This window comes from Dreissena polymorpha, chromosome 14, assembly GCF_020536995.1.
Source record: "Dreissena polymorpha isolate Duluth1 chromosome 14, UMN_Dpol_1.0, whole genome shotgun sequence".
Taxonomy (NCBI): domain Eukaryota; kingdom Metazoa; phylum Mollusca; class Bivalvia; order Myida; family Dreissenidae; genus Dreissena; species Dreissena polymorpha.
Window position 1 is genome coordinate 48501603 of NC_068368.1, and position 14843 is coordinate 48516445.

The window sequence follows — 14843 nt, forward strand, 5'->3', positions numbered from 1 at the left end:
ATCTTGTGTAATGGTTGTAATTATCATTACATATAGATAAAGTTCAGCAATTACATGGTTTCGTATTTCATTGTGTTAAGTAGTCTTGAATTGGTACCATGCAAGTCAAGTAGACATATCTTTACAGATTAAGTTCCAAAATTACAAATGGGGTTTTCTGCCAGTGAATATAAATGACAACCACTGGGTGTTAATGGTGGCAGACCTTGACACAAGAACCTTGTCCATACTGGACTCACTAGGATGGAAGAACCGTCTTCTTCCAGGCTTTTGGTTGTAAGCTCATTATTATAATTATTATGCATTCAACACTTTTATATGAGTTATGTTTTTAAATCATGCCCACAGATAACTTTTTTCCGCAATAAAATACAAACATCAACAATTTATTCAATTCCATTAATGCGTGTTCTAAACTGTTGCTTATTTCCCAAACTACTAGTTAAGAATGCATGATTGGTATATCATTGAGTATGTTGTTTAAAGAATTATCAAACATAATTGCAAACGTGTCAAATTACAATTAGCTTTTGAAACTTATACATCATTTCTCTAAATTTATGTTTTGTATTAAAGGAAGTTCGCCAAGCGCATAGATCAGGACATTCCAGATGACCTGCCAATCGAGTGGTTAACGGGGAGCCTGGTGTCCGCTCGGCAGCAGCGCTTGGGGCGCTTTTGTTATGCTGGTAATGTGAACACTTTATTTTTCCCAAGTTATTATTTTTTTGTTCAAATCAAATTAAAATGAATACAATATATGTGTTAAGCTTGAATAAAGGTAGGCATGCAGGTTTTAAGTAAGCTTTTTGACAAATCAAAGCACAATGTTAGAAAATACTGTTTGTTTTTTATTGATGATACTGAACTTGTACGCAATGTAAAACTAGATACATACATGATATTCACATAACTCTAATAATAATAACAATAATTCTAAGGTGATGAGACTTGAATAAACTGTTTTATCAATGACCCTGTTATCATCAATAATGGATCTATCTTTTACATGCATATGATCCTACCACACTAATATTATACAATATGTATACATCACCATCAACGATTTCTATTTTTATAAATCCCTGTGTACATAATTTAAAATTTATCTGTAGTCATGTGAATATTTGCAATGCAGAGATCCCAGTAACACAGACGATTGCAATTTTGATATACCGACAAGTGAATCAGGAAACTGATAGTGAAACATTAATCTAGTTTTTAAAAACTGATGTAGTTTCCACATATTTAATTTTAGTTTTTTTCACAAGCCTTGATTATGTCTTGTAAAAAACAATGCGTTGTTTGGTGAGCTGGAGTTTTTCTTGCGGTTTGGTTAAGAGTGATAAGAAAAGCATGGACAATAGCACCATCATGTATGGCAGAGTTGAGATTTTTAACAGGAGTGAAACCAACAGTCCATCTAAACAAGAGACAACTACAGGCCAAGAAAAATATCAACATACTTCCAGGAGTCTCTGAAAAAGATGTATAAACAACTTGCATCAATTACTGGTCAACCTCCAACACTAGATGCTTTGCTGGAAACAATTGGTGTATCAAAAGAGGACTACAATACTGACCTTATAGTGTGCAACAGGAGAACACAGTTCATCATGAACAGAAGTACTACTGATGTGTACATAAATAAGTACAACCCAACAATACTTGATCAATGAACAAGAACTGCTGGAAAGTATTTTTGAAACCATATTAGACGATATTGGAGACGAAAACGTGTTCATGTTTCACATGACAATCGAGTTTTGTTTCACAAAAGTTAGTAAAACTCTACATATCAGTCAGCTAAATTCACAAAACTGTTCCCTGTTTTTGACATTACTTGTGCTATGCAAGAACAAGGAATCAATTTCACTGTGGCCAGCTGATCTTCATGTTTGTGTAATAAAAAACATATAAACACATTTTCAGTCATAATCACACTGCGTCGAGTTGTTGATGGACTAGATCTACTGTAATCCAATTAAAATCATAATCTTATGAAATATTTGTAATATCTAAATTTTCATTTTTACTTTTGTAATTATTTTAATTAATCATAATTAATAAAGTTTTAATTAATTTCAATTAACAAAATTTTATAATTACTATTGTATATTGAGAAAAATAACTATTGCATATTGTTTAGAATAACTATTGTATTTTGTTAGAAATACTTAAGGAATTGTGCAGTCCGCATTAAGCCTGGGTTTCGGACACACCACATTTTGTGCCAGGTGAGCTACAAACTCTAACATATTGAAAACTACCTTGATGTACTATAAGAAAACAGCTTAGTAAGCTAAGAGAGCGAGTACATGTAGCACATTCCAACCTAAATTGTTTCCCAAATTTGGAACATAAAAGTACAAAGTCGAAGCTTCGAGAAAGTTCCATGACTAAGGGTTAACAGCTAGTCTTGACCCGAATAAAAATAAAATGTAGGTGAATAAGCGTACCACGTGGGATCACGTGGGAACCGTATTTGGAAAAGTCTGATCAAATTTCAAAAAGCAGCCACCGAAAGAATATTTAAGAAAATGCTGTGCGCAATTCAAGTACTGTATTTTCGGATATTCTTTCAGGTGAAATGTTATTACTTATTTATTTTCAAACCTAAATTATTGTTTGCTGCAAATTAATATATTCATTCTTAAATTATTGTTTTCTACTTCAATTTGTTTTAGTTACATTCAATGTAGGGTATTTAGGAAAGTTGTTTGGCTGCACAATATCCGAATAATTATATAATGTGTATTTATGATAATTACTATTTTATAAGTATCATATTAGTAAAACTAATAATACTGTTTTCTCATAAATAAATATTTTCTTTATTTCATGATTTGATAAAACAATGTTAATGCCTGAAAACTGTTAGTGAAATTGAATAATAATCAATATCGTTACATATGTATGTGTATATCATAAATGATATCTGTGCATGCAAATATTTATCTTGTTTTAATACATAAGTACTTTTTTTTCGGATATTCTTTCAGAATAAAATGGGCTGTTTACTTCACTGACTTCCTTAATTATTTACATTTCTAAAAACTCAAAGAATGGTAGCGTTAAACGCTAATTGAAATTGAAATATGGCAGAAACAACATTCGTTAAGACCATTATAAATCAAAGAACGAATAGAACTGTTAATTACTAAGAACTAAATAATGTATCGTACGCAAATGAAGATCCCGTTACCCATTATATCAAATGGAAATAATAAAAACCTCAAGGAACATAAATTATAGGAAAAGCATGTGCGATACCACAAAGTTAAACCATGTAACGGTGAGCATTGCACTCTATGTTCTCAAATAAAGAGTGCAAATAGTATTCAATTTCATTGTTGTATTGTGTATAAGGTGGAAGATGGAGAAAACTTGACTTGTAAATCTGAACCTAGTATTGACACAGATGTTCCAAGTGGCAGTGGCGTAACGACCTCGACTGGCAAAGGCAAGCAACGTGCAACAAAGCCGTACTCTCGACCAGAACAATTGGCGTCTTACGAGTTCAAAACATTCGGCTATTATTTGAACAGGCTTGAAAGTGAAATAGCAGCGTTTGTGAACAGCAGCGACTTCGTTATGACAAAGGAAGGTCGAGAAGTCTGTACAAAATTGATGTCTAGTGTACAAATGGCTACATCTTTTCAGCAAGAAGCCACTGGACATAAAGTTGGCGATCAAGGGCGCAACTTCGAGGAGTGGTCGAAACGCGAACGCGCGTTAAAAATCCAACACGAAGGGGAACTAGAAAGGGTCGTTTCGCAGCTTACATTTGAGAAGGATCGTGATTTGGATATGCTTAGAGGAAAGCTGATGTTAGAGAAAGAAGAGGCTGTTTGTGCATTAAAGACATGCACCATCTGCTATGATGCAGACAAAAACTGTACATTTACAAAATGTGGGCACACTTATTGCGAAACATGCTGTATGTTGATGTATGGGGAAGGCTGCCCTATGTGTAGGGCAGACGTAACAGGTTGGGTACAAATGCTTATAACAGACTAGATGTTTTAACTGTGTTCAACTGTTCATATGAATTTACTTACTACTTTATTTCATCACTTTTTCACATTGTTAAGCTTATGTTATTTGTGTTCCCACCAATACGAATTAAGCTTTAGTTAACTTTTATGTCCTTATTTTTACCATACTTCATTAATGGTTGTTATAGTATGTTACTTGCTTTATGTTTTATATTTTCGATTATATATGTCATACTGTATGACCCTTGATTGGCTAAATATGTTATTCTATTCTATTCTATGCTTGTTTGTTTTCTTGCATGTGTTTGCATTTATAAAATGTTGAAATGTATTTCATGTGTTTGTCGTTAGTTGAGCAGGGTAGCCAATTGACTTGTCAAACCACAAAACATGTACAACTCGAACGTCATATCTATTCATGTAAACAAGTGAGAGAAGATTTTAAGCTTCATAGGTTTAAGTCAATTTTCTCAAAACGTCTTATGATAATTAGATGAATTTCTCACCATAATATTTAACCGTATGATAGCTACAATTTTTGTCTTGCCTACATTGTTCTCACACGACTTATTGTATCAGATATTCAACTTAAAAAAATTCGATAACGAGAAAACTTTTTTGTGTAAAGAGCATTTATCTTCATTTTGGTATGATCCTGTAGGAAATTCAATTCCATGCATTTTGATATATTACACTTTACCGTATGTTTAAACACAAAAAAAATACAGTACAATGACGATTTTGTCATAAACGCATTTCTGTCTTTAACTTTTCATTTTGACTCAATGCGAAAACTCTCTGTGAATAATACACTGATTTCGCACAAAGTTTAAATCGGGGGATCTTCCCAACCACTTGAGATAAAAACATGGGATTTTTGTCAACTTGTTCAGTGCGATAATGGCTATAATTTATACGCTGATATTTTCCCCTAGCATTTACGCGTGTGTGAAAATTGCAGTTTTGTGCTTGGGAAACGGGTCGTTGAAAAGAAAACTGTTTTGTCCTCATAGATATTTTGAACATCTGCTTGTTAAGAATTCAATTCTGCACATTTTGATACCACACACTTGATAGTGTGTTGAAAAATGGCTTCACTAATGACCAAAAAAAAAATCACTATAAAGACGCCTTTGACAATTGAACTGTTTCAACAGAGTGTAACAAACATATCGATTTATTACACAGTTGAAGAATTCAGCGAAACAGTTAATGATGGAACAAGTTACATTAGGAGTAAAAAGAGGAAGTGCAGCCCTTTTGACACCAAAGGCACTCTCATTATAAGCCTTGTGTTTGAAATGATTGCTCATTATAAAAGCATTGAGTTAAAATTGATTTCTTATGATAAGCCTTGTGTTAAAATTGATTTCTTATGATAAGCCTTGTGATAGAATTGATTTCTCACTATTAGCCTTGTCTTTGAAATGATTGTTCACTATTAGCCTTGTCTTTGAAATGATTGGTCGCTATAAGCCTTGTCTTTGAAGTGATTGTTCACTATTAGCCTTGTCTTTGAAATGATTGTTCACTATTAGCCTTGTCTTTGAAATGATTGTTCACTATTAGAATTGTCTTTGAAATGATTGTTCACTATTAGAATTGTCTTTGAAATGATTGTTCACTATTAGAATTGTCTTTGAAATGATTGTTCACTATTAGAATTGTCTTTGAAATAATTTTTCATTATCAACCATTTACTCTTTTATAAATATATTTGTTTATCTAATCTAAAATGCAATCATTTATGCTTTAAGTGCCATAAATACCACTTATTTGTATCAGCAGTATCCAATTAGTAAAAATATGAATATAATACATTTAAAGCTTTTTTGCTTTTCCTTGCATTGTTTGTTTTGGCCTAAACACTCAATAATCAACATTTCTTTTAAAGTCACTATTGCCAAGCAATAAAAGTCCCCTACCGGCTCCACTATTGTCAGAATATTTTTGTTATTTGTTGCCAAAGCAACCAGAATTTTTGATGTAGGAACAAAATTAAATGATGTGCATAATGTCCATATTGCCATCTATCCATGTTCCAAGTTTCATAAAAAAATATTAAGAACTTTGAAGTTTTCTCAGGATCCAGAAAACCACCATTTTCAGCAGTATTTCTAGTCTATTTGTTGCCATAGAAACCAGAATTTTAGACGTAGGAACAAAATGAAACAAGGGCTGTTTGTAAAACATGCATGCCCCCCATATGGGCTCTTCATTGTAGTGAGAGCCATTGTGTGAATATGTTTTTTGTCACTGTGACCTTGACCTTTGACCTAGTGACCTGAAAATCAATAGGGGTCATCTGCCAGTCATGATCAATGTACCTATGTAGTTTCATGATCCTAGCCATAAGCATTCTTGAGTTATCATCCGGACACCACTTTACTATTTCGGGTCACCGTGACCTTGACCTTTGACCTAGTGACCTGAAAATCAATAGGGGTCATCTGCGAGTCATGATCATTCTACCTATCAAGTTTCATGATCCTAGGAATAAGCGTTCTTCAGTTATCATTCGGAAACCATTTTACTTTTTCGGGTCATCGTGACCTTGACCTTTGACCTAGTGACCTGAAAATCAATAGGGGTCATCTGCGAGCCATGATCAATCTACCTATCAAGTTTCATGATCCTAGGCCTAAGCGTTCTTGAGTTATCATCCGGAAACCATTTTACTATTTCGGATCACCGTGACCTTGACCTTTGACCTAGTGACCTCAAAATCAATAGAGGTCATCTGCGAGTCATGATCAATGTACCTATGAAGTTTCATGATCATACCCCCAAACGTTCTTGAGTTATCGTCTGACAACCACCTGGTGGATGGACCGACAGACCGACCGACCGACATGAGCAAAGCAATATACCCCCTCTTCTACGACGGGGGGCATAATAAAATAACGTGCATAATGTCCATATTGCCATCTATCCATGTTCCAAGTTTCATGAAAAAATATTAATTACTTAAAGTTATCACAGGATCCAGAAAAGTGTGACAGACTCACAGACTCACAGACTGACAGACTGACGGACACACAGAGAGCAAACCACAAGTCCCCTGCGGTGAAACCAGTAGGGGACTAATAAAATGTCTCCTTTATATGGTGAATTTATATGTCTCTCTATTAGGGAGTTGTCCAATACATTTGAGGCAAGTTGGTATTGGCCTGGGGCGAGTTGTCTGGTAACTGTCCGTAGTAGACATTTTAGAAAGTTGAAAATCCCCCCCCCCCCCCCCAAAAGGGGGGACTTTGCTGTCAGAATTTTTATTATTAGAATCACGAAGATGGCAAGTTTTCATCATATCTCATTGTCTAAATAGATTTACTGCCATTTCACTGAACACAGTGTTTTTCATAACACAAATTATATGGTACAGCTTCCATGCAGAATCACCTTGTCTCTTCACCACACATGAAGTAGGTTATCGCTCAAATTAAACCGATAGCTTCCAGAAAGAGATGTTGATTGGTTTTACTCATCAATCTTAGAATTGCTGATAACTCACATTGATCTCAGATTTCAATAGACAATTGTGTGTTTGGTCGACCTTCGCATAGAGATTTGACTATTTCGGAGCATAGATCTAATCTCATTGCACAAACTTTTTATGATTACGTCATTGAAGTACAGCTCGTATAAAAAAATTAAGGTGCACTGTTCCGGTGTACAGGAATTGAGCTTGCGCGCCTTTATCAAATCATCACTTGCATGATTGTTCATTTTTTGGATATTTTTCAAAATACACTTTACTATGTTCTAAAACTATACAGACTCGCTTATTGCACTTTACTATGTTCTAAAACTATAACATAATAATTGTTTTAATGATGCATGGAGACTGTTTTGATTCTAGTTTTTTTGTCATTTTGTTTTGGAATGACACAAATACGGCAATCACCTGAATACAATAATTTGACATATTACTATAAGACCATACATACATAAGGTAATTACAATAGCTCACATTGTGCCCTTCGTGTCAAAGAGAGCTAATAAAATAAATACTTTTACACGGTACAAATGTTCTAAAATCATAATATTTTATTTCAGATTCTCCCAAATGCGAAATGTCCTGAATTGTCCCTAGTTTTTTGTAACGACAAAATAATGAAATGAACAGAAAAACATATGTTGTTTGTCAATTTCTTCAACACGTTCACCATCACTAAAAATTTTAAGACTTTAACTTGCTGTGTTTTGATCTTTTTTAGTCCAGACAGACAACATATGAGACAGACACTCCAGAAACATACTACAAGAGAAGTTTAAAGACCAAGGTCCGTAGTCCAGGGGAACTCTGGGTGATTGGCACTGGTCATAATTAACACTAGTGAGCTGGGCCCATAAATCTGTAATTATCTGAGTATAATGTCTCAAGAGCACATGCCACTGAATGGTAACACCAGTGTTTACATTCCTGTGGTCAGTGGTGTTTTTCTGGGAGAAAAAATTCAAAACATTGAATTTCACTGATAAACTCGCAAGGAGCTAAAAATTTCTCCAAAAGACAACAGATAAAACTGATATTTTTTTCATTTTTTATATAATAAAATCATACAACTATTCTTCAAAGATAAACCATCGATTTTATTTGATTATTCACATTTACAACTTCAATAATGCTATATAAGACAGCGTCTTGTTATATTCACGTAAATAGTATTCTTCCGGTGCTTCTTTAGTTATAGTAAAATGGACTAGCTAATGTAATGTATTTATATAATATATATTTATATTCTGGTACTCTTTCTAAGAGAAACTTTTATCATTATGATGTGAAAAGTGAAAACACTGAAAAAATTGCATTTGTTATATTTTTACCAAATAAAAAGGTATTTGTAACCTTAATCATTAGTATATTCATATTTTCTTTAGCAAAACAGATGTAATAGGATAAATTATAAATTCACACCATGTTTATTGTAAATAAAATAACTGAATTGCATCATGATTTTATTGGCATAAAATGTTAGTTTGGTAATGTAAAACTCCATTGGTAAAGCTGTTGTATTGTCCAATCCCTTTCTTTTTTAATAATAGTGTTGTTATTCCCATTTATGTCCCATGTAAGCTTGCCCATGTGGATTAGGATACCTCGCTCTGACGAAATCCAGCACACATTCAGGCATTATGTCTCTCTTCAAGTACACAATGTTTTGTAGATTTGAAGAGTTTGATTTCTTTCTTCTATATTCCTTGATAAGCCAGCCTCCTAAATTATCAATAACTCTCCAGAACTTTTTATAAACATCCTTCCTAATCGGTGGGTTGTATTCTGAAGGGCCTTGACCTTGTCCACATAGATGGCGATTGGCAATCACAACACATGGGTTCATGTAGCATTTTAGGCATTTTCCGTGGGCCTGAACAGCACCTGGACCACCATCGCCACCATCACCGCCCGGTTCACCATCGCCACCATTATCTCCATAACCACCGGGGCCACTATTTCCGGTTGAATCTGTTGGTTGCTGAACACTGCGTGTTGCCTCCGACACATGTTGCGCCTTCCTTTTTCGACAGACTGTTGAAAAGAAAAAGAAAACAAGTTTTTACTTTTTTATTGAATGTTTTCGAATATTAGCATTATTTATGTAATGGTTACCTTATAGTTCATTCCGTTACTAGTATTATCATAAAATTATAAACCAGTTATAAAATAATTATGTAATTTGTTTACAGGTTATAGTAAATTATAACTATAATAAATTTAGAAAGTAAGTAAATTAATTATTTCCAAATTATGACCTCTTGCAGATATGCAATGTTTTATATAACAACAAAAATGCAAAATAAATTATATGAAAAATACACGAACCTTTTGTTGATTTAATTTCAATGTATTCCCAGTCATTATGATTGAATAAAGCCTTGATTGTTTCCTCTTGTTCTGGTGTAAGAAGAAGTGTTACTTTTCTTGCAGCCATCTTTTAGAACACGTTTCAGTATTTGACTTTGGTTTGACCTTTTAATTAGGAACCACAATTCTGAAGAAACTCATTCAACTAGCCAATCAAAACTCACTTGTACATTTACCCACCAGATTTGAATTCACAATTTGACAATTTATCTGCTCAGTTTTTAACTAAGCTAAATTTGATTTTATTAAAAATATTGATAAGAGTTTTAAAACTTTTCAAACAGTTATTGTGTTTAATATGGTTATGCATACAATCTGGATCATTTGGAATATTAGAAATTCAATGTAAAATCATGCGTTTGAAGGATATTACAAACATGAGTGAATCAAAGGGTGTTACAAAACGTAAACGAATGAGCAATGGTGAAATCAAGGAATACCATTATTCCAAGTCAAGGAAACAATTTGAACTTGTGTTTGAAAGTGATTCAGAAAAACTTGCTTTTGAGACAAGATTGGAAAATTTGAAAAAAGAAAACAACATAAAATCTACAAAAGATTTATTTGAATATTTAATGAATAAAGATTCAAGTAAGCATTCACCATCACAGACAAAGGCTGAAATAAATAGTTCTGACAAAACATCACCTAGTTCTAAACATGACTTGTTCATTTGTGATTATAGAAGTTTGTTTTCATTTGTGACAAAGATCTTCGAACACCAAAAAATATGTAGACATGATTTGGCACCAAAGTCATTGAATCAATCTGGCCATGTAGCGGAAACAGAGTGGACTTGTACAGATGGCCATGTACTCATTTGGAACTCTTCCAGACAGCTAGGAACTCAATATATGGTAAACTACAGGATGATGTTGGCTTACCTATGCTCAGGAATTACAAACATTCAATATGAACGATTTAGTGAATTTGGCGACATTGGAGTTTTATCACATCGATTCAGGTTGAGATCATCTTTGACATTTTCTGCAGTCATTAGTGTTTTGTGTAAAGAAAGTGTCCAGTTTGCTTTGCAGGATGAGGTCCAACTAGCAAAAGACAAACAAGAAAGTGGAATTTCAATAATGACTGATGCGCGACACCATTGTCGTAAGAATTCGTACCATACGGATCATGTCGCTCTCGGAATGTACTCACACAAAGTCGTGAATATTCAACATATCACCAAAACACAGGACAGCTGTACACAAAGGCACGAAACAATTGGATGTGAGGATATGTACCGTGATTTCAAAAGGCAAAACATTAATGTGAATATACATTCCCATGACAGAAATCAGTCAGTGAATAAATCAATTCGAAATAAGGATAATGTGCAAAATTGCAATGAACGCTGGCATGCAGCGAAATCAATAATGCCAGGTATAAAAAAGATTTCTTCAGGGGCACAGAAGAACATGGGCGTCACCTGGCACCCTGAATTAAGTGATAAGGGTGCTAGACTTCGGAATCACATTTTCTACTCCCTTGATAACTGTAAGGGTTGTCCAGCTAGATTACGCAGTCTTATAGACAATAGTGTTAACCACTTCCAAAATAACCATGAAAATTGTCAAGAAGATTCTCAGTGCAAAACAGTAGGTTATGTGCCTGATTATGCCATCATCAGAAGCCCAGTTGCTGTTTGACTTTTAACCAATTTCCTCAAGTCATTGACCTTGTACAAACATGCTGAGGACTATGTTCTGTCTAAAGACACATTTTATGTTGAAAGCTTCAACAATACTTGTTTAATATACCTAGACAAACGAATCCACTACAAGGAAACCAGTTACCAAACAAGGATTGACTTAGCGACTCTAAGTTGGAATGAACATGTTGACCGCCCATATACATCTCGGAATAATGGTCAACAAATACAACACAACAGGAGGAATCTCGGGAAGAAAGTTTACAAGAAAAAATCTTATAATTTTGTGGCCGACATATGGGAATTATTGGTGAATGTATTAGATGAAAATGAAAACATAAATGGACAAAATGTTGCGCAAGACAACATTGAGGACTTAGATCATTTTGAGGATGAAGATGACAATGTCTGATTTCAACATTTTCTGTGCTAGCTCTCAATAAGCTACGTTCCTGTAAAAACTGTGTGTAAGAAATGTAAAACATATTTGGATTCTTTGCATCTTATACTGCATATTACTTGTTGGGATAGTACTGCATATGTACCGTATTTTTTACTGTCTTTGTGTTAAACGGTCGCCTTAATGGACTGTCAAAACTGTATTTGTATGTATTTAATCAATTGCCATATTATCTTTTTAATGAAGGTTTCATTATAGTATCGTGTCTGTTCCTAAATGTGTTCTACGACAATATGGCTGCATTTTAAGAATTGTTATGCATTGAATTACAACTATTATGTCATATTAAATACTGCACTTATAACTGCTAATATATTTGTATAGAGCATATTACAGGACCTTTTGACCATCTACATTTTTTATTTCGTAGGTGGTCTGTTTAAGGTTTATGAAATGCTTGTTTTTAATATCAACCAGTTAAAACATATATATAAAATATCAGTTTAATAAAATTATATATTGTAATATGAGCAGAGCCATTGAGCTGCCTATATTTTCGTTTCGCATAGGTAGCAAGCAAGGGCGAATTCTCATGAAATTGATACAAGCATGAAAAAAAGCATAATTGATATTAAGTTAAATACAGCTAACTGTAAGATAGCTTAATAAACGAATACGATTCTATTACTATCACGTATTGTTTTATTAGTTTCAAACATGTATACACTGCTATATATATATATATACAAGTCTCACAATCATGTGTCACGTGAAACGGAATTTGTTACGCCGGGTTAGTAAAACCTAGTATTATTATTATTACAATTGTCATGTGAAGACCCAATATATGTACAATAAGCTTATTTGATATTTTGTTGTATTAATATAATAATAACTATATTTAATTATACCTGTATGTATTGTTGCAATGAAACGTATTATCATTTTATAAAATCACGAATGATTTATGTTGTAAACACTGTATGCTTACTTTGTCCACTTGGGCTTTTGGCCTTCTGGATGTGTTGTTAAAGAAACCATCTTGTACAACATGACTGTATAAAATAAGTTTGAAGTTTTTCAAACGTTTCAATATTGCATGTTTACATACTTATAATAAACATTCTCCATTATTTATGCATTGAAGTTTTGCTCAAAGTTATTAAGTTGCATTTTACAATCAATAAATTTTAAATAGCTTATTCATGTATCCACATTTTTATAAATTTATTTTACAATCAAATATTGAAATGCTTGTTCATCTGATATCAAGATATTTCCCCCAAACATAAAACCTGCTGAACTCTAACCACAGGAATGTTGGCGTGTGGTCGGTGTAATTAAAATCATGAAAATGACCCTGAGTGAGCTAATTTTATGGCTGTATCCCCTAGAGTCTAACGCCTCCTGTCAATCACCCAGAGTTCCCCTGGACTACGGACCTTGGTCTTTAAGAATTCCATTCCAGAACCACCTGCTGTAGCAATTAAGTGAGCGCTTTACAACACTTCATGAGACTGCTTCTCCTACTTCCCCCAGTTAGATAGGACCTATACAACACCAGTATAGAGTACTGCTTTAGATGATCTCCCTTCACCAGGAACACTTCAGACAGACATTGAGTGCTGGAGAATTAAGTGGGTAATGATTCCCCCCCCCCCCCTCTTCTAACTGTAAGTGCTGAAAATTTTCCAAACATTTATACAATTTAAAAAAATTGCAGCAACATTTCCAGTGACTAGCTATGAATGGGAGAGGAGCATATCAATGTTAGGGAATGTAAAAACAAGTTGTTGTTTAACTAAGTTTAGGTTTATTAGTTTATTAAAGTCTCATCCAATACATGTGTTATACAACAATATATGATACAGGTATTCAACTTATCAAAAGATAACAACTTGTACTGGCCAATCTAAATCAGATTTACAGTAGACTATTATACACAAATAACCAGTAAAATAAACTATGGGGGAAGAGAGACTCACTGGTCTGTATCTCATGTCAGTGCACAGGGACATTGATGTGAACCTTGGTGACATTGTCAAACAATATGCAAGACAGAATCCAAGAAAAATGAAACTGCCTTGTATTTGGAGTCTCTTTTGCGCAATTAAGACAAGGATTTGTCTTAATTTTTGTTTTATAGAGAGTGATACGTTTGTAAATTTTGCTTATCACAGTTTGAATATTGTGGTTTTGTTTGTATTTGTTACTTGTTGAACTGTTGAATGTCAGTCACAATTTTAAATAAAAATTCAACATATTTCATTCACAGGTTTTATTATCATGTACATAAAACATAAGTAATACTGACTCCTTGCATACATTTAATATGCTTAAATGTACCTGTACCATCGAAACATAATGATATTTTTCAGGAACAACACAAGTGTTTCATGCTGTGTGCTGGCACTGTGGCGACATCGAGGTCGAGGTTAATTCTGATGTTCAGCAGCTCAGGGTTTTTTCCCCACTTTTTAGGAAGATAGCCCATGGCTTTGGAATTGGGAATTCTATTTGCATTTTCATGCAATTGGGAAAATAAATTCATTAGCCTTTTTTTTCCACACGAAAAGTTCACAGATAAGGGAAATACTTAATTTGATATAACTCTTTATAATCATTCAAGTTAAAAGAACAAAATCATATAATACTTTGTAAGATGTAATTGAATTAAAATTGAGATAAAATACGCATAAGACACTTCCTTCCTTTTTTTTTTTGAAAATTGGGAATTTTTTGCCACATTTTGGGAAAAACAAAACTTTTTGGGATTGTGAACATAGCCGAATTTCGGCTATAAAATCGGGCCAAAAAAAAAACAGCAGCTGCACGACACATACAGAATAGTGCGCCCTATCTGTGCCACATGCATTAGTCAAGGACAGCAACCATCAACTTAAAATGCGAAAAAGCAAAAACAATAAC

The 14843-nt window shown here is 33.7% G+C and overlaps 1 protein-coding gene and 2 long non-coding RNA genes across 3 annotated transcripts in view; 1 reads left to right on the forward strand and 2 right to left on the reverse strand.

Moving 5' to 3' along the window:
- The first annotated feature begins 131 nt into the window (after positions 1-131).
- On the forward strand, positions 132-8273 carry LOC127857547 (uncharacterized). The gene is made up of 3 exons (XR_008038418.1): positions 132-276; positions 577-689; positions 8221-8273. It is a non-coding gene; the product is annotated as an uncharacterized LOC127857547 (long non-coding RNA).
- LOC127857544 (uncharacterized) overlaps positions 6244-14843 on the reverse strand; it is a 40560-nt gene continuing 31960 nt past the window's right edge. Inside the window, exon 4 of the long non-coding RNA XR_008038413.1 lies at positions 6244-6261. This is a non-coding gene — a long non-coding RNA (uncharacterized LOC127857544). The remainder of the gene's footprint in view (positions 6262-14843) is intronic.
- LOC127857542 (uncharacterized) lies at positions 8591-9973 on the reverse strand. Its single transcript, XM_052393984.1, has 2 exons — positions 9823-9973; positions 8591-9528 (listed from the first exon to the last, which is right to left on the reverse strand). Exons 1-2 carry the CDS (start codon positions 9929-9931, stop codon positions 9050-9052), a joined length of 588 nt encoding a protein of 195 aa, XP_052249944.1. The 5' UTR covers positions 9932-9973; the 3' UTR covers positions 8591-9049.

Coding starts and splice junctions, on each gene's coding strand:
- LOC127857542 (XM_052393984.1), bottom strand. CDS start 9,931: ATGGCTGCAAGAAAAGTAACACTTCTTCTTACACCAGAACAAGAGGAA. Junction 9,529..9,822: donor TGAAATTAAATCAACAAAAG/GTTCGTGTATTT, acceptor TCTTTTCAACAG/TCTGTCGAAAAAGGAAGGCG.